Consider the following 20,566-nt stretch of genomic DNA (forward strand, 5'->3'; position numbering starts at 1 on the left):
TGACTGTCTGTCTGTCTGTCTGTCTGTCTGTCTTTGTATGTTTGTGTGCATGACCCAAAGACCTCATAAATGGTTACTATACTACTGGCAGACCTACTTTACAGTGCTGTAACTTTTTATCTATGAAAGCTACGAATAATCGGAACACAGATTTGAAATCAGCGCAAGTTATGATTTTTGAAACGGCAAACTCTTCATTTTTCTTCATTTTTCAAATTTTCAAAAATCTTCAGCCTAACCTATCCAGATTAATCTGCTCCGAAATATCTTTCCAACGATGTATAGCTTTTTAATATAGTATACAGTAAAACCTCTAATTAACGGACACTCTAAAAGGCGAACACCTCTGATTAGCGGACAATTTAATTTTCCCCGGCCGTTTCCTAGTCAAATCCTCATAAAAAAGTTTCTAAAAGGCGGACACTCAATTAGCGGACAAATTTTTTCGCACGAAATGGTCAAAACCCCTATTTTAGCTCTCCAATTAGCGGACATTGAATATCAAACGGGTCACAGACGTCCAAAATTGAAAAACATTTTTTTAGATCTTTTTATTTCAAGCACTTATTAGTCTTATTATTCAAATTATTTCTACAAATTTCCAGTTTTCCCTTCACCCATTCAACGAATTGTATTTTCAATTTTGGTGTTATATTTCTAGATTTTCTTTTATTTGTTAAAAGCTAAATTGTTGCGTTTTAATAACCTTTCTCATGTTCTTCTATGGCCTAGTGTCTGCAGATAAGTACTTTAGACCACAATTTTATATTTTCGACACCATGGAATTTCAAAATTGCAGCTCCGAGATCAAAAGCTTCTAAAAGGCGGACACTTCTAATTAACGGACACTAACCCCTTCCCCGATGGTGTCCGCTAATTAGAGGTTCCACTGTAAATGCGTGCTGAGAAATTGTTAAAAAGATAAAGTGTTCACAAAATGTACTGTAAAAAAAATTTTGTGGCCGTTTACCAAATTCAAACTGTTTTTTTCAATCCCAAAGCTTGTGCTATCTCAGGAATTAAAACAGGTTTTTTACTTATTTTAATATCATTTTTAGGCCAAAATTATCATCCGTCCGTCAAATTAAATTCCCTCCAAAATGTTTCCTTTAAAGTAAAATAATTTGGAAATTGAAAAACAACATTAATCCAAACTCGAATTAAAACAGCACTTATTAATTATGTGAAGATATTTTGCACTAAAAATGCCAGTAGAAAAATTATACAAAATCATATTTTCATAAACTGAAAATAAACAGAAATTAATCGATTTTCTACAGACAATTGTTTTCTCATTTTTGTAAGTTATCTTGGTTTACACCTGTAATTTTTGGCGGGCATTAAATTTGTATATGTAATCACACGATAACGAGTGCAATTTTCGAATTGTACGAGTTATTATGTGATTACGAGCTAATCGCACAATGGCTTTCACTACTTTTTCCCAGTTAGGAAAATAAATTACAGAAATTACAGTGAGAGTTTCATATTTTTCTCTTCTCTTTATGTCTTTCTTTTATTGTTGTTTATTGATTTTCTTTCTCACTAAATAAATTTCGAATGCAATTAAAACGTTCGATGCAAAAAAAATGTAAGAAAAAAACATTAAATTCAATTTTGTAAACATTGGCGCGGCATTGGAGAGTGTGATTAACGATTAATTGCTCTCTTTGAGGGCGTGCCAAATAAGAAAAAATAACCCATCGTGCAATTAGGCGAATTATGGCAAAATTTGCCAAATTAAATCCTCACCAAAATTTCTAAATTCCCGCCAAATTTAACAAAAAGAGAATTATGTGAAAAATCGCAAATTTTTAGTCTATTCTTGAGTAATTTTCACCCATTTCAGTGTGACAAAATTTCCAATTCGCCAAATTAATTAAATCCCCGCCGAATTTTACGAAATTGATCTATCGCCAAATTAAATCCCCGCCAAAAATCTTATTTTGGCCAATCGCCAAATTAAATCCACGCCAAAATTTATCCACTTAAGGCACTTGGCATGTTTTCATTTTTTCAATCCACGATTGTTTTAATTTAGGTCAATTTACCTGTCTCCTTGGGTCAAGCTGGAATTTTTACAAGGTTTTCGATGATTCGGTTGATGGTTGAATCTTGAGACAAAGGATTTTATTGCTTTTTTTAAAGAGCGCGTCATCTCTATTATTTCAAATGACCAATTAGCGAAGTATCTTATAAAAACTCCAGCTCATCCTGTCTCCTTTCCGTTTTATTTCCATCGAACTGATTAACTATTAACTTTGACATGCCCCGCGAAAAATACCACTTTTACTTCTAGATCGAACAACTCGAGCAGAAATTTGTTCTGTGTTTTTTTTTGCGGGGCAATCAGCCTTGCTTTCGAGTTAGCCTTGAGAAAGTGGTGCGAACGAAGGCGCTAACTAAGGCTACAAACGATCATTCCAATGACCATAACAACTTTACTCGTTTCGCCTATATACATAATCGATTGTCCATCTGCAGAAAAAACCGCCTGATTTGTCAACATGACTAGAAATCAATCATCTCCGATTGAAACCTCTAACTCCAAAGGAATGAAATAAGTTTATGATATTTCTTTGATCCAGCACAACCATAAAACCTTCGTTGTTCTGACATGTTTCGTTTCATTATTCAGTTATGACGTAATCGATAATCGATTCCAAATCGAAATTCGAAATGTTGATCTTTCCGTTCGTTCGTCCATGGACATACTTTTGAAGATCCTTCGTTTTCGTGTACACACTGTCGAAATTGAAACTATTGTTCGTGCACACGATCGGTTTGTTCGAACTATTCGGTAAATCGAATCGATAAACATTCGAATGGAATCGTTTGATAATCGATATCATTTCCTCGTTATTATCGACTCGTGATGGGTTAGTATTGATCAGGAGTGCACCTGGGTGAGAAGGAAAAGTTTGAGGCGTTTTCAGAAAGTATACATGTTTTTTTTTCTGATAAGCATAACGTTTATAAGCATGTAGGCTCAGTTTTTGGTACCTATACATAATGGCTCTATTGTTTAAGAATAATGGAATCTTAAGCAAAATGCGAGCCTAATATAGGGGTAGACAATTGCTTATCAAAAAACTTAAATTCTTTTTTCAAAGAACGATCTGATCTAGATTTCAAGCAATTCCTTGGTCAAAGTAGTAAAAGCCTAAAGAAATCCTGGTTTCACTTATTCAATAGTTTCGTATTTAGCTCCTAAGGAAGTTTAAAATCAATGATCGATGTAGCCTTCAAAAGCTTATTTGATGATGCTTTAAAGGTTTTATTTTTACATAAGTGTTCCCGTTTCAAATCAGACGCATATTTTGTATCAGGACAGTGTCTGCCTATTGTTATATTATGCTGATATAAGCAAATAATTGTTTTTCTTTTCTTCATTTTGACCAATCTTGCTCCACACCCGTGTCAATTTAATGTGAAAAGCTTGTGAATTAAAATTGATGAGTAAGCAAACGACATCACTCTTATTTAAAAACAAAACCTTTAAAGGCTGGCCACAAAATTACTCGTTTATAAAGAGTAAAGGTCAAGTTTTGATATTAAGTGAAGATAAGTTCGATCAATAGTATTAAGTTACCTTTTTCTTTGAGAAGTGTTCGTGTATTCTTTAAAACGCCCTCTTCAATAAACGCCTTTGGCGGTACAAAAATACGCCCATCGTCGAGGCCACCAACATCAAAGATGATGACGTCATAAATGTCCTGTTGCGCTGTAAAAAAAGTGAAATACTTCATCTCCGTCATTTTAGGGAGAAATGAATGAACTCTTTTAGGCGTAATAATTTTTACGAGGTCGAAAACCGCGAATTTTACGACAAAAGCCATGACTTGACGCTGTAACAAAATTTTAATATTGTTATTCATAATTAGTTCACTTATTTGGAGCTGAACTTAATGAGCTTTAAAAAACTTTACCTAACTAATGACATAACTATTTAAAGCCTTTAAGTGTTCCTAAATTATTTTTGTAAAATTGCTGATTTTACTTTCTTCAGTTTTTTGAGTTTGAAATGAATTATGTTCACCATACACTTTATTTTTTACTGAAAATGACCGGGAAGTTAAAAATTGTCAACAAGAACCTTCTTTTACTTTCAATTTGTAATAACAGAAAATTACAGCTCCCACCCACCATATGAGCGCTTATAAAACAATTGTCTATACACAAACCCACTATCTACGGCTACGGCTTATTTCAAAATTTATTGCCGTACTACGAAGCGAGTAATAAAACTAGTGATATTTGATATTTTAATAACATTGTGTGAGATTTCACAACCGATGTGTAACACTCAAAAGAACCACATGCATTCACGCTGTATGTCACAAAATCAAGAAAAAATGAACAAAAATTTTGACGTATTTACTTCTCAGGTAGCTTCGCTATGATGAAGTAAAAACAGTACAGCAAAAGTAAAAACAGTACAGCAAAAGTAAAAATATCTTATGGAAGTGACGTCTTCCAAACATACATCTACCCCCACTACGCACGAGGCAGTATTTTCGACTCAAATGATCAACTTCAAGAAAAGAGAAGATTCCCCACTAAATTCCTGCCAATAGCGGATAAAATTCATGATTGTTACGAAGCCAATGATCTCAGTAGAATAGGTCATTTAAAAGAAATGGTGTTTTTGAGAAGAAGGGTAGTCAACTGTTCGGCCTACTTTAGGCTTACAGACTTACGCGAGCAGAAACTTCCGCGAGGTAAAAGAAAACACGAAATTTGACAAAAAAATCTTTTTTTGCGAGCATAAACTTTTGCGAATCAAGACATATAAATTAAAATTTGCAAATGAAAAACTTGCTGGACAAATACTTCTTGAATTGGATGGAAACGTTTGTTGTTTTTTTAGACTTTTTTTAGGCTTTAGCAAGATGAAAAGTGCTATCAATCTTACATTTTTATTTTAAGTTAGAAGTTTATAGATTTTCTATTTTGTCAAGATTTTTTCGCGAACATTCACTTTTGCGAAACAAGGTAAAATTCATGAAATCGCAAAAGTTTCTGCTCGCAAAAGTTTGCACCCTCTCAACTTTAATCGAAATCTAACCTTGATCAACTTTTTCCTGGATGAATTGCAATCCGTCTTGAGTGACATACTGAACAGCTTCTGTTTCTTCAGCTCCGAACCATGTTTTAGCGAGGTCGAGAAGTTCACCATCCAACTCAACGCATGTCATTCGAATCTGTAGAAATAAAAACATAAATATTGTACAGACAAGAAAAAGTTTTTTTTAGAATACCGTCCTAAATTTTTGGTCGAAGATTACGGACTTTCTTAACTATTTGAGTTTAAGGTTCTAAACCTGTTCTTAATTTAACCTTCTTATGAATATTTTTCTGAAGTGCTTATGAAATTGGGTGCACGTTTTTGAGTCAGCAAAGCCTTTTGTTCTTATATAGTTTGTTTTATATGAAAATATAACACGTTTTTTATAAGAACAAACTGTATAAGAACATAAGGCTTCGATGGCCAAAATGTTAAGAACAAATTAAGAACATTTTAAGGCTTTGCGGACTCTAGAACACCAAATTTCATAGGAAAATGGACTAAAATACTCAAAAATAGCAAAAATAAGAACATGTCAAGAACATTTTTAGCCTTAAAACTCAAAAAGTTAGGAAAATCCCAAGACTTAAAAAATGTTGGATGTTCTTGTTATTAAAAATGTATGAAAGAATATAGGGTATCAAGGCAAGAGAGTTTCTAACATTTTAAGAACGTATTAAATTTTTGAAAAAATGCATAGAAATACACATAACATCTGGCATTTTGAGAGATTTAAAAAAAATGAAAATGGTCGACGATAGTGAGATCTCCCTTACAAAATTTGAGGAAAACCAGTCCAAAAAATTAGTTCAAGAGACCTAAATATATTTTTGGGTCTATCTTTAGATTATTATTTTTTCAAACTTTTTGATATCGGAGTTAATGGGATATTCTTTCTTATATGAGGATTTATATAAATTCTCGAATGATTTTTAGAAAAATGTACGGGATTTTTTTTCCGATTTCCCATCTGTCTGAAAATCTTTTTTTTTCCAACGTGGATTACCTTTAAGGGAGGAAATTTTGGTGAGCAGCAAAAATCTTGAATTTGGTGTGACAACAGTTTATTTAATCAAGGGGAAACAAATGACAGGAAAAATTAGTTCCTTGTTGCCTAAAAGTGAGTGTTTTTTTAGAAAATCATGGAATAAACGAGCGCAGTTTTGCAGGGTCAATAGTCTCACCTTTTAAAAGGAGATCAGGAAAAATTCCATGGATTAATAACAACAGAGTAGGAGAGTAAACGCCGTAGAATAGGTTACCTCCTATTTGCTATGCTTATAAAGACTCCTTCGCAGAGATTTGATCTGCAATCTCATTACCATAGAAAGCACGTGGAAAATTTGTCATCATTTCCATGTATAATTTGTTAATGACGTATAATTATGCCGCAATTACACATAATTTATGATTAATTAGCTCAAAGGAGTAATTTGAAAAGAAATATATTTTGAGGGCAATCTTCTAATCAGCGCGCATAATTTTGATCTTTACAACTCATAATTTTCTCACATTATAAATATTCTATAGAACACCTTATAACGCCTACTTCAAAGAAATTCTCGATTGCATCATTATTAAGAAGGCCATCGGACAGCTGTCCCTAGAGAGGGTTTATCAAAAGTAAGGAATTCAAATGTGATTGAAAATTAATATGACGCCATTCGAAGAAAATTATTTTCCTGGCAACGGGAAATTGAATAGCAACAAGGCTCCTAAGTTTTTGAAGTTTCTACTAATAAATGGCTTGTTAATTTTTCGAAAATTTCCCATCCCCCCCCCCCGGACCTTATAAGAACCCCCCCCCCATTTATTAATTTTTAAGAATATTTTCAGCTGTCAAAGAGAACGCCTTTTATTTTGCTCTAAATAGCTAGATTTGAGCCTATATTTACCTTGTTTTTGAGTTTTCAGAGGTACAATTTCCAACCCCCCGGCAATTAGGTTCCCTCCGTTTTTTCAAATCTCGGAAATCTTCCAACCCCCCCCCCCGTTTATTTGGAACCTAAGAGTATAGGAAATATTCCTATGGCTTATTTTGAAGCCAACAAAATCAAATTGTTGTTAGGATACCAAGCATATTAATTTAGTGGAAAAAGACTTTGCAAAAGCAAATAGCATATCGCAAAAACTTCCCCAAAAACTTTCCCAAAAACTCACCCTACCTATTCGTTTATTATAAGAATGTCAAAATCTCTAATCCTACGAATGTTCTTAACTTGTTGAGTTTTAAGTCTAACATGTTTGGTCAGTATTTTTGTACGATTTCCTAAGAAATTGAAGAAATTGGGTGTTTTAGAGTCAACAAAGCCATGTGAAATTCAAGCCTATCCCAAAGCTCAGTTTTGTCTTGTCTTATTTTTGATGTTTTCGAGCCTAATTATTCTTAGAAATTTGTTTTCATGAAAAAGACTGGAAAGATATGGAAAGCTATACACCAACCTAGATGCTGTTGTTTGAATTTATAAGAAGGTGTACAAAAGGAAAAAAGTACAAGAATTCAAAAAACGTTTTACCCACCTTTTCGAAAGTTTTGGAAATGAAAGAGGGAAGAGCTGCTCCACCGACACCGATCAATAAAACGTCCAAAGTCTCATCTAAAACATACAAAGAAAAATATGAAAAATAATATAGCAGCTAGCCTGCATCAAGCAACTGAGACCTTTATATACCCTGGACCAAGTTTCTTAATCCCGGCCAAGCAATCTTTGATTTTGAGTGGCTGCCCTCAAATTTTTTTTTTGAATACTTTTGATGATGTAGCGCCATTAGATGTTTATTTCTAGCACTGCAATGTCTCTTTTCCGGGTGATACTTTCAAAAAACTTCGATCAAATATGGCGGAAATAGCTTGGTTTAGGGTATAAAGGTCAGTGGTATCAAGCCTGGATAAAAGTCAGAGGGAACCAGACAAGAATTCTCACGGTAAAACAGTCTTTGTAAGAAGAAAGGAATTTGACCATTCTTTCGTAAGTTTGCAGTTCTGATAAGAGAAATAACATAGTTCGCACCCCCCCCTTTATAAAGGGGGGGGGGGTAGCGATGTTCAGAAAATCTCAGAAAGGGGGGGGTAAGAGAATTTTTTCTAGAAAGGGGGAAGTTTTCAGAAAGGGGGGGTTCATCTAGAAAGGGGGGGTAAGAAAAAAAGAAAGTTATTTTCAATTTAGTGTATATATACCAGTTCTGGTTACACAGTCTGAAAGAAGTTCACTTTTACCTTTGATCAAAGCGTACACCACCAAATTCAGATTTCCTAATTATTTGCTTATTTACACTGATTGTTCTTGCTTTTTCACCGGTAGAATTATGGTAGGATTTTAAAATTTTGAGGGGGGTAGCATCAAATTTTAAAAGGGGGAAGAACTTAGGGTAGGGGGGGTAGCTCTAGGGTAGGGGGGGTAGCTCTAGGGTAGGGGGGGTAGTGACCCCCTTCCGAACTATGTATGAAAACATTTTTATACTATATATATCTGCACAAACAGCTCCAGAAAAATGTTTCATGCACTTCAGACAAGAGAGCGTAAGTCCTAGTTTTGACAGCCGACTTTCAGCCCTTGCTTTTTTAGAGTAAGCAAAAAGTTGGCAGAAAGTTTGGCAGTTGAAATCTTTGCTTGAAAAAGTTTAAAAGGAGTCAATGTATTGGTGTAAAAAGAAGGCAACACATTGACTCAAGACGATCGAATTTCTGCCAATTTTAAGTGAGCTTACAAAACACAGGTTTAAATCTTTTTCAATCTCGTAGCTACAAACATGCGTTTTTTAAAGAAAACTAACCTTGCGAAGTTAGGTTTACGTTAGGTATGAAGTGAAATGCAACCAACATCGCTTTATAAATATCCCATAGCAAATAAGAAGAATCTGGAACTCGATCTTTGTTCTTTTTCTTCTTTTTCTTCGAAGGGTCTAAACACAAAGCAAAATTCATTGGTGCATCCTAAACAGAAATCACACCATATCCTAAATGGAGAGAAGAAGTTTGAGGGATAGCCAGCCAAAAACATAAATTTTCAGGTTTCAAACTGTGGAAAACAGCCAAGATTTTGCGAATTCTAAGCCCCTTGTCACTATCAGAAAAAGAAAATCACGATCCAAGAAATCTTATCTTTATGGGAATGAAAAGAAACATCTTATACTACATCAATATGCACACTCTCGTCTCCCTACTTTAACCTCAGATTTGAGTGATGACGGCACAGGTCCATTTCGTGTTATCAGATTCTTGAAAATCTCTGAGTACAGTAGCATAATCAGTATATTTATTTGTTTTTATTTTAAAGGGGATTACAATTAGATTTGAAGGCGGCACATATTCGTTAAATCTCTATTTGCCTAGGAACCCCTATCCCCTGTCAACTGTCCAAATTCATTGACTGATAGTTTAGGCGTACAAACTTTCGCGAGCAGAAAATTTCGCAAGGTCAAGAAATCGCGAGATTTACGACATTTACAAATATATTTTTTCACATAAAAAAGGTTTAGAGGGACACAAATACTTCTAGAATCGGATTGAAACTTTTGACTTTTGATTTACGAGGCTTTAAAAGTAAAGGTTGAATTACCATTAATAATTCTTGTTTCTGACTGCACCACTTTATTCATTTGGGAGAAGATAAGTTGCCTAGTGTACGTCTGGTCCTCATTTTGAACATCCTGAATAACAACACTACCTGATAGATTGGTTTTACCGTCAAATTGGACTTTTCGGTAACCGGTACTTTCGCCTGCAGACATAAATGGTACCTGAAAAAGATTATATTATGAATCTCAACAAGAATCAACATTAAAGACAACGCATAATTCACCCCTTAGTACAACTATCCCTTAAAAATTACGTTGAAGAAATTCACTTGATAAAAAACTCAGCTCAACTCAACTTTTTGGTGCCTGATTTTGGGCACAACCCAAGATAAAACTAAATTACCAAAAACGTATTGGAAAGAAATCAAACTCTAGATGTTATAATGTGTAAAAACTATACAGATTGGGAAACAGAGCAATAGAAGTAAGTATTCATCATCAATAATACTTCCAAATAAAAGCCCCTTGGGAAAATGTTTTTGAAAGTTTCCTCTTTTGACCTAATTCTACTGTATTAGCCTCCTTTTCAAAAAATTTCCAGTCAGGAAATTTTTATTCCAGCCCCTCCCGCCCCCGCTTATTATGTTTTGAGATTTTTTCCAACCACCGCGCTCATTCCAATGCCCCACTATTAGAGTAATGCAAAAGATCTTATTTCCAACCTAGGAAATCTGTTGAATGGCAAACCTTATATTTATTCGGCATCCCAGGAGGGGCAACATCCAAAACCTTTTGAGACAATTCTTCCTTGATTTGGTCGATATTTTCATAAGTGTGACCACGGTGAAGTGAAGCGATCGCCAACCGTTTGTATCCAATCACTTCTGCTAGTTCTCTTCGACCATTCTCTGATGAAAATTGCCATTCTGTCTCTCTCCCTTTCAAAATTAAATCGATAAATCAAATTTAAAACAACGATTAGCTACTTCTTAAAGAAAGAGAACAACTTTTCGACTTTTTATTTTCAGTGCAAAAACCTTGATTAATGGAACTATTTCCCAAGAGTAAAAAAAAAATGCTGCCTTGCAAAAAATAAGTTCTGTATTCATGATATGCACCACTGCAATGTCTTCTGACATTACGTCACGGAACCAATAGCTCATTGTTTGGAAGTGACATAAAATCAGGCAATACGTCACTTTCAACCAATCAGCTATTGGGTGGAATGGAAGACATTGCAATGGTGCATATCATGAATACCAGTGTGTACAAAAATCTAATAAAAACAAAAACAAAAAAATACACTCGTAGAATTTTTTTAATATTGTAAAAAAAAAAAATATCTTAAAAAAAATCTTAGGACCTTCTGGGACGATAAAAACACCATAGAAACCATTCACCATATCTCCATCGACAAGCGTTAAAGTGTATCTGGGATCTTGACTATTGTTGTTGGTTTCGTTATCACCCCACAGCTCAATCGATAAAATGTCATCCAGTTTTGATTTTGCTGAAAAACAATCAGTGCCATAACATATTGGCAATTTGGCTATTTTACCATTTTTCGAAAATTGAAGTACGAGCGAAAATGTCAATTTCGGGCCTTCAACTTGATTTCATCGAATATTCCGATCTGGGAGGGATTTATCTGTTTCAAGGCTATATTTCAAGCCCTATCAGACCATTTTTGAACTTTTGAATCCTAAGATCTTAAGTCTAGCGTTAAAACTCTACCCTTCCAACCTAATTTAGAGCGCTTCCAAAATTGGTTGTGGCTATAAATTTCATGGGGAATTTCCCTATTGTGCCAAGTATTTTGGAACTGATTGTAGATGCTGAATGGACCTACCTGATGATGACAGTTAGATAGCAATAAGGGGAAAAGTGAAAACAATCAGTCAGAAAGTAAAGCGTTAAGCTAAAATGCAAATCACATTAAATCTCATCATAGGTTGTTGATTGGGAAGAGGGAAAGGGAGTAGAGAAAAAAAGAAATAGAAAGTTCCGGTTGCAAAAATCAGTTTTATTGACAAATGAAACCCTGCCATGTTTTGGACATTGTTATTAATACGCATCTTTGTGCAAAAAATAAAGAAAATACCTTTTCTCCTTCAAATTTTTAAAAGCCAATTTCAAACCAAAATGCTTGAAAAATTCATTACTTTTAAAGTTTCGTGTGCTGAATACGATCAATAGATGCAAATCTCCTTCTCCCTACGAAAATTTGAAAGGTTTTTCGAAGGTTTATGTTTTTAAAGACATTACCTAATCGATCCATTACCATAACATAGTCTTGTTGCTCTTTGACCAATGATATTGCATGCTCGTTATCTTTACACATCTGTGGTTTGTTGACATCTCCCATTGAAAATTCTACACTTCTTTGAGCTAGAAAGGATCAGAGAAGTACTGTGAATTGTAGCATGCCCAACTGACGAAAGTCTACTGAAGATCTACATTCTAGCCACATGCATCGAAATAAGAATTACAAAAAGCACCTTTTGGCAAGTATTGTTTTTTGCATCTTGAAATATATCAATTTTCAATTTTTAGTATGTAAGTGAATCTAAAAGGCATTTCAAATTGTGAAATGCTGTACCTTAATTTGATCTCTGAACCAATATCAACAAAACATTTGAGCCCCCACTTTTGCAATGTAACTCATTTCAAAATGCAGACCTGAACAGACTGCAAAAAAATATTGGCTCGTATTTTTTTCTATTCAGAGGAAAAAATAAAGTGAAGAGGCTGTAGAGGCTGGTTAAAAAGTTCCAAAAATAATATGCAGTCGAAAAGGGTAAGATTTTTTAAATAAAAAGTATCTAATTTCTTCCTTAAAGAGTTTACAACTGAAATTGCGAGACAAAAAAGAATAGAGAACATATTTGTTTACATTTCTCTGAGAGTTTGGTGATGATGAAGATAAAGACAGGTAGCTTTGAACCGATGTCACCACTCCCATCCTGTTTTATTCCATGAATATGGATGGAAAAACCCATAACAAAGTATTGCATCAGTTCTTGTAAAATATGCTGTTGAGCTAAGGATACAATGAGAAATCGTCCACCTAATAAGAGAAGTTTAAAACTTAATTTTAACAAATATCTCTACAAAAACTTCTTGCGCAGAATTCTTCACTTTGAAAATATAAAAAAACATAATATCATAATTCTATTGGTTCAAATATCTAACAAAGCCATACATTCATATTTAACTGATTCACATTTTAACGCAACAAAACTCAAAACAACATATACAAATACCCCACAGTATATGAAACACAAAACATCCATCAAAAATGTCTAAAGTTACCTGATTTTAAGACTCGGACACTTTCAGAAAAGTATGCTCTAACATCATTGATTTGTTGATCATCTGTGTAAATTGCGTCTAAAGTTCCTTTATCGAGAATGGTATCAAACTCACAGTCACCAAAGGAAAGCTTTGAAGAAATAAAAGTGAAAATACTTGTTTAAAGATAAAAAAGTCTCCTTAAATTTCACGCACAGGAATTTCACACTTTTACTAATAGTAAAACCATACGGACCAGATGAAATTATAAATTAGTGATCCAAGACTTCAATCATCCATTCACATTATAAGTGCACATTAATAATTGTTGCTTGCTTGCTATTTTTCACAAATATTTTAATTTCTTCAAACTTAATAATGTTGGAAACATAATTTAGAGCACTATAATGTTTGGAAACTTATTTTTGCGGGAACTAATTTCGCTGAGCTTATTTTCGCAGTGCAAGGGTACTAAATTGGTGCATTTTGCATAACTTAATTTTGCTGTTGACACCAACTTTTTGCCAAAATTCTTTTTAAATTCCTAGGGGCTTTTGAAAGTTTTTAAAAATTATTATTTCAATACAATTATTGCATAAAAGATTAGAGATATATCACCTTCATTGTATATATTCTTTATATCGTTTTAGTCAAACATTCACTAACGTAAATATTAGAAAGTAGAAAAACCTCCTGGTTATTATTTAAAGGTTACAGCCAACAACAAGGTGCTTCCTTAAGGGGGAAAATAGGAGTTTTCTGTTCTAAAATATCTTTCAACCATATATAATTTAATAAGATTTAAAATTTGTTGATAAAAGCCAAACATATCTTATTCTAAAAAGAAACACTTTAATGATAGTTTGTGACAGTGCAAGAAACTAGAGAGGCTAAACTAAGAAATCAAACTTCTGCACATTCATAGAATTCCATTTCTAAATATTGCATTGTATACCAGGTTTTCCTTTAAAATAACAGCCCTGGGTGGGCTATTAATAGTTACCTTTTTTATGTCCATCAAAAGGAATTTCATTTTTGCTCTCGCACTTTTGTTACGCTTAATCATTGATTTGATGACAACATCAGATATATCAATATTTATAAGTGAATTATACCCAGCATCAAATAAACTTTCACTTAATCTAGAATTTCCACATCCAGGAATCAGAATCTTGTTTTGTCTATCACAATATTTGTAAATGACTTCTGACAGTAATGAATATTCACAATACCACTCAAAACTTTGTTGTCGCTTCTTGAAAAAGTCTTCCCAATATTTTTTAGAATTGAACTCTGCAGCTGCCTTTGGCAGAAGTGATATATTCTTTGTTGTCATATCCTTATTGTGGATTTTTCTAAATTCAAAAGTAATAATGTAGAACATTTTCTTTTGGAGTTTTGGAGACTTCTCTAGTGGCATTTCAGCAATATCTGAAATTTCAATAAAAATCAACTGGGTGTGCAACAAAAAAATTCTCTCTTTGAACTCAACTTTCTTGAACTCTACAAACTCTAAAGAAGTAAACTTGTGTTGCATTGGAAAGAAGAGGAAAGATAAATTAAAAATTTGATGGATCATTCATTAAATTTGATTTATTGGATAAAAAGTCATGTTCAAATGAATGAAAAACTTATTTTCAAAATATATAGGCTGTTAAGGTAGCATTAACACAAAGGGAAGTTAAATTTCGATTTCAAGAAGATCCAAACCCACACCAAGCCTGTGTTATCTATGAGGGAAATTGCATTTGTGGAGAAAAATACATAGATGAAACAGAAAGAAAAATAGCTACCCGATGCGATGGGCAGAACATAATAAACCAAAAAAGTGTTCCGAATGGAAATTTCTCTGCAGAGCCTTGAAGTTTGACAAAGACAGAAAGAACTTAGAAGCATGTTTTATTGCATTTAAAAAACCTTCTCTGAAAAGTTTTATTCCTTTGTTCTGTTCAGAAATGGTAAAGGTCATCTCCTTTTTCCCCTATGTTTTAGCTTTTTCCTTCTTTCTAGTCTCTTGGCACCCAATTATAGTTGAAGCAGTGAAAATTATTTTATCAATACTGACAGTTTCAGGTCTTATTCAAACAATCCTCTGTTGAAAATAAAATTTCTAAAACCTTCTGTTGCTCTAACAAGAAATAACATTGCAGGGTCTTTGCTGAAAATTGACGTCATTTTAGTCCTTGGTTTCGTGAAGTTTTAAAGTGAACTTGTTCACATGACGGCATTTTGAAACATTTCATAACATGTCACGGTAACTTTCACAAATAGCGCATCCTTTTTAACTTTTTTGTTTTCATTCGAAATGACCGGACGCCGATTGGAGAATTAGAGAACGCCCGCTGCCTAACTGCCTATCGCCTGATGGCATTAACAAATAACGAGTTTGTAACTTGCTGCGCGAGTGACGTCAAACGCTCCATCGTTTTGCCACTAATTTGGTCTTCTTTGTTCCAGACATTTGCGTGTGTTGCCACTACTGGTTGTTTTCATATTTAGATTTAAAAGCCTACTCGCCACCAAAGAGAAATCGTGTATCTCTTAATACCTCGTTCATTAACTCAAATCAAATGACTTTGGAGGTTCCGTGAAATGGGTGGCCCAATTGCCGTCCCATGTTTTGTCAGACAGTCCCAAGTTAGAGCAGTTGGCGGTATTAAGTGGATTAAGTGATTTTTTCCCTATGCATCTGCTGCCTCCAGACCATCTGACCATCACTATTCTGATTTCTTCTGTTACTAGACTCAACAATCTTTGAAAATATTGAAGACTTGAGGTTGAAATTTAGTGCCTTCTTTTGTATTAAGTTGATTAACCCAATTCATCCTAGGCTTTTAGGGGCGGTTCAAAACTAGGGGGGGGGGGGGGGGCTTTTCCTGAAACACCCCTTAACTTTTGATTTAGTGGGTCTTTTTGGATGAAATTTGGCACACAAGACCCTTGTCACATACAGTGAGGCTGGAACTTCGATTTTTGAGGATTACGATTTTACCAGCTTTTTAGCGATTTTTGCCACGCTAACCCAAATCTCGCAACCTCTTTACCTTAAAAGAAGATCGAAATTGGAGTTTTTCAGCGTTCCGAAAAAAACGCAGAAATTTTTTCATCTTTTAACAGGATCGATTCTCAACAACAAAATACATCTTTTGGTCTTTGGGTTTGTTTCTGACGTTTTTCCTTCAAAGAATATCGATATCTTTCCTTTTCCCCTCGAGCACGCAAGAAAAAAATGATTAGCTCGCATTCTCGCCCGGGCGAATAAAGATGAGGCGGCAATCTTGCACTACTGAGGGTGCTACTTAGTTTCCACCCTATTTTGCGCCCACAATAGAATGGTCCAAATACGGGGTTATTCCAAATGATAAACGATGTCGTTCTGTAAGTGTTTATTTTCTAAGAGATACAAATAGTATATTGAATATTGTTAACTTATTTATTTAAGTATTTTTGAGCCCAAATTTAAATAACTGGTTAAATAAAAAACAAATGATAGCAGTTCTGTTTTTCCTCAAACCCCCGAGAAAGTTTTTTTGCCGACCTTGGTTGCTGAGATAAAATTGAAGTGATTTCACACTTCCCCCCACCAAATTTGCCAACTATCAATGTTTTCCCCCCCTCTTTTTTCCCCCTTTACTATTCAAACTTTCATTTTCCCCCTCACCCATTCAAAATTGGAAAATTGGTTTCCATTGGGGGGGAGGACAGTATGGTATAGCTTTTTCTAAACCTGGAATATCGAGGTTCCAGCTACACTGACATAACGTAACTTTTTTTGATGATGTCACTCGAAAATTTGTTCTAATAATTAGCTATTGTATTCTAACAAGGGCTTTAGAAAAAAGTTGCCTGAGTTTAAAATGCTTATTTTATCCTAAATATTCAATACCGTAAGTTGGTCTAATTTCGACACCCTTCTTTAGAGATAGGAATAATATAAAAGTTGGAATTGGTGATTGAAAAAAGATCTATCCTCCCTTACCACTAAGCAAAGAAAAATAATTTCAATCTTTTTTTTATTTTTCAGCTCTAGAAAACGGCTAGTTCGAAACGCAGGTCACAGGTCACAGGTCACAGGTCGCAGGTCACAGGTCACAGGTCAGTGATGACAGGTTGACTCTAATCAATGTCATTGCAGAGGAAAATGTTTGGAAAACACAAAGAATTATCAAAAACATAATTCTCAAGCAATTTCATCCATATAAAACCATTTCAAACATCAAAATTTAACCATGTGCTTTTATCGATCTTTCGCAGTTTGCGCCGTGTATAACGCAGACCAGAAAATTTAAAACCATATTATACATATAACAGGTATATTACATATTGTAATATTTGTAATGTTATATGATGGTTACATATAATAAAACTCATCGCTCTAAAACTACCTTCTCAGAGAACTCACGAGCTTCTGATTGGTGTAATTTTATATCCAGCCATATTGTTATCATCACATTCGGTATGCTAAATATTTTTGGTGTTTTTCTCTTGTAAGACATGATATTTTGTGATTCTGTCAACATTTTTGTCAAAAATTGTCATTGAGTCATTAAAGTAATAACTGAATAATTAATTAGTTCCATCCTTCTAAAACCACTCTCTTAGGGACCTTGCAGGACCTTGCAAGCTTCTGTTTGGTGCCATTTTTTATCCATTATTTTCTATGCTTTTGTCTTGTTAGGCATCATATTTTATGATTTCATAGTGTCCTCCTGGGTTGGTTCCCCCCACTAAAAATCAAAATTTTTCTCCATTCCCCCCTCTTTTATTTCCCCCACCATATTTCAAAATTTTTCGGTTCCCCCCTCTTTTTTGAATTCCCCCAGCTATTTGAAGATTTTGCGGTTCCCCATATGGTTAACATAAAAATGCCTTAAATCAAGTTTGAAATTTTGGAAAGCTTGAAAAAATAGCCTTGAAAGTGCTGGAAAAATGAAATTGTATTGAAAAGTTGGTTTATCCCAAAAGATTTGCTGATTTTATTGCTTAAACAGGTTTTGCAACAAGATCACCTTGAGATCAGTGAAGTTCCCCCAGTCAAAATCTCCTAAATTTATGGCTTTCCCCCTCTTTATTTTCCCCCAGCAAATTTCAAATTTTTCATTTTCCCCCATACTTTAAAAAAAGGGCCAAAATCAGAATCCCCCCCTTTATAAAGGGGGGGGAGGACACTATGGATTTTGTCATTATTTTTGTAAGTAAGTGTCACTAGGTTGTTATATTATTCAATTGTCATTTTATAATATCTAAATAACATGTATTACTTTTTTGTAATTTAATGCGTTATGTATTGATGTTATGTTAGGTATATGTTATGATCTTATTATCTTTTTTCAGGTCTGCACTTTGTTGACCTGTGACCTGGGTTTCGAACTAGCCTTCTAGAAAAGGGTGTCAAATTAAGACAAGGGTTGTCAACATTAGACCAAGTTACGGTTTAAACGATATATTTGACATAAAGAATAAATTTGTATTGGAAAAATGTCAATTTTTGGGACACCTTACTTTACTGTCAGAAATGTCATCATGCTCAAGGTGTGAAAATTTTTAGGTGTCAAATTTATTTTTACTTTGAAGCTAAATAAAAGTTAGGAATCTACAGAAAATCTCATCCCAAAAGCTGTATTATTTCGGGAGCTATTACCAATAATTTGACCTCCGAACAGAAACACCCCCTACTAGTTAACTAGTAGACCAAATAGGGCTATTAAGTGATTTTTTCCCTATACACCAGACGTCCGCGCTCGATAGGATCGATCATCGGAACGGCTCGACGAGGATAGAATGTGATTGATGGATTACTTAACGATCCGGACCAGTATGGATTCCACAAAATCTCGCGCCAAAGATATTTTTCCGTACAGCAAGCCTCACGCCAAGCAAAATTTCTTTTGTACCAACATTCAATTTTTCAATAAGGGTGCAAGATGGGAAAAGAGGCGCATGCGCCAACATAATTAATAAATTGACGCAAGCGTAAGCGAGCAAAAGCAAATTTAGCCTAATGAAAGCTAAAAATCAATGGATTATGGAGTCATTCACCCCGAGCTGGAATTATTACTTTACGCCAACTGAAAATCAAACAATCTTTGTAAGTACCCTTACGCCAATGCGCCAAAAACGTTTCAGTTGTACGCTGAAGATCTTCGGCGTTAGTTACACGAAATTCATACTGGGATCCGGATAGGAGATCGATAGAGGATTATCGATTATCAGTCAGGCACATCCTGGCAAATGAACGGGGTGAGCATTTGCATGGGGTATTCGTCACCCAGTGTAAGTGAGATAGGACGTCTCAGGCTAATAGCGTGAAAATGAATAAAAATGAACTTCAAACTGAAAAAGGGAAAAAAGGAAGAAAACTGGGAACTTTATTTTTTCATTAAAAGTTTCTTCAATCTTCGAAGACAAAATTGACACATGGAAAAAAAATTTCATCTATGCAGTTCTTTGAAATGAAGCAAAATATTTCCAACCCGGTTCAATTAAACTGGGTATTCGGCACTATTACGTCACTTTCGTTTTCGACCCCGTTCATTTGCCAATGGTCGCAAGTGAAAAATACCCCGTTCATTTGCCAGGATGTGCCTGACTGATTATTCATCGATCTTATCGACCCTATCGACTCATATTCGATTTACGATCGATAACAAATCGATTAACGATCAATGACAAATTGATTAACAATCGATGACGAATCGGTATACTCGATTGAAATACTAGCTCGATAATGGATCAACGAAGGATCGATACTCAAGAGATTTTTAATGGCTGAATCTTCCATCGATCTCCTAACCGGATTGTTAAGTAACCCATCGATCACATTTCGATCCGTCATCGAGCCGTTCCGATGATCGATCCTATCGAGCGCGGAGCGGCGGACGTCTGGTATACATGGGCATCATGCTGCCTCCATCACTATTCTGATTTCTTCTGTTACTCAACAATCTTTGAAAATAGACCTTTTTTCAAAGAGGACGTCCTGTTGAATAATTATGTAGTCCAGCCATAAAAACAATGATAGAGCCATGCATAATTACTGTATCAAGCATATTGTAATAATTATGCATGGTTTTATCATTGTTTTTCTGCTGGACTACATAATTATTCAACAGGGTGGCCTCTTTGAATAAAGATCTATATTTTAAGAAACTAACATAAAATAATATACGTTTAGCTGTTTAGGTATACCTCATTTCCCTCATGTTGGACCTCATGTTAGCAAACAAACCAAACCACCCAGTCTCACCAGCTAAAAACACACTTTCACTTTTGTCCAAAAATTTTCGAAAAAAAACATGTGGAGCAACCGGAGCAACCATTGAGTTTCAAGCCGAAGGCTAGAGGTCAATCTCTAACCTTTCTCAGGCAAGAAAAATTGAAGCCTTAAAATATGCGCCGTATTTTTGATGACGGATTGAATCTAGCAATTCCTTTGTTTTCGAGTGATATATTTTTCGAAATTAAGCGGTAAATTTTAGTTTCAATCTGTTATTTGTGTAAAAACCAGGCGGGTCGCTCAAGGCCGCGCAACTTTGGTAGGATTTGTTGGCTTCAAATCCTACCAAGGAGATTGACCTCTAGCCTTCGGCTTGAAACTCAATGGGAGCAACCTATTTAGCCTATGAGCAATCGAAAACTCGAGATGACGAAATCGCATTTCAAAGGCTAAATTATATGTTTTGTTATGTT

The 20,566-nt window shown here is 34.6% G+C and overlaps 1 protein-coding gene across 2 annotated transcripts; it reads right to left on the bottom strand.

Moving 5' to 3' along the window:
• Positions 1–1,887: 1,887 nt before the first annotated feature.
• LOC136818537 (eEF1A lysine and N-terminal methyltransferase-like) lies at positions 1,888–20,161 on the bottom strand. Of its 2 annotated transcripts, none has more exons than XM_067074856.1 (12): positions 13,881–14,228; positions 12,899–13,028; positions 12,480–12,653; positions 11,852–11,974; positions 10,950–11,096; positions 10,334–10,524; positions 9,628–9,808; positions 8,843–8,971; positions 7,589–7,665; positions 5,069–5,204; positions 3,593–3,724; positions 1,888–2,902 (listed from the first exon to the last, which is right to left on the bottom strand). In XM_067074856.1, exons 1-12 carry the CDS (start codon positions 14,211–14,213, stop codon positions 2,631–2,633), a joined length of 2,025 nt encoding a protein of 674 aa, XP_066930957.1. In that variant the 5' UTR covers positions 14,214–14,228; the 3' UTR covers positions 1,888–2,630. The 2 variants fall into 2 exon arrangements, with proteins under 2 accessions (XP_066930957.1, XP_066930958.1); XM_067074857.1 differs by lacking the exon at positions 13,881–14,228 and adding an exon at positions 20,066–20,161 and having other exon boundaries at positions 1,890–2,902.
• Between the last annotated feature and the right edge of the window lie 405 nt (positions 20,162–20,566).

The sequence above is a fragment of the Clytia hemisphaerica genome, unplaced genomic scaffold (genome assembly GCF_902728285.1).
Source record: "Clytia hemisphaerica strain Z4C2 unplaced genomic scaffold, Clytia hemisphaerica genome assembly, whole genome shotgun sequence".
Taxonomy (NCBI): domain Eukaryota; kingdom Metazoa; phylum Cnidaria; class Hydrozoa; order Leptothecata; family Clytiidae; genus Clytia; species Clytia hemisphaerica.

What these genes read in the sequence shown, in the direction of transcription:
- LOC136818537 (XM_067074856.1), bottom strand. Translation starts at nt 14,213, where the DNA reads ATGACAACAAAGAATATATCACTTCTGCCAAAGGCAGCTGCAGAGTTC. An exon ending in CACCAAACTCTCAGAGAAAT is followed by an intron (nt 11,975 to 12,479) that starts GTAAACAAATAT and finishes GATCCTTTCTAG; the next exon opens with CTCAAAGAAGTGTAGAATTT. An exon ending in TGTTTTTATCGTCCCAGAAG is followed by an intron (nt 10,525 to 10,949) that starts GTCCTAAGATTT and finishes TAATTTTGAAAG; the next exon opens with GGAGAGAGACAGAATGGCAA.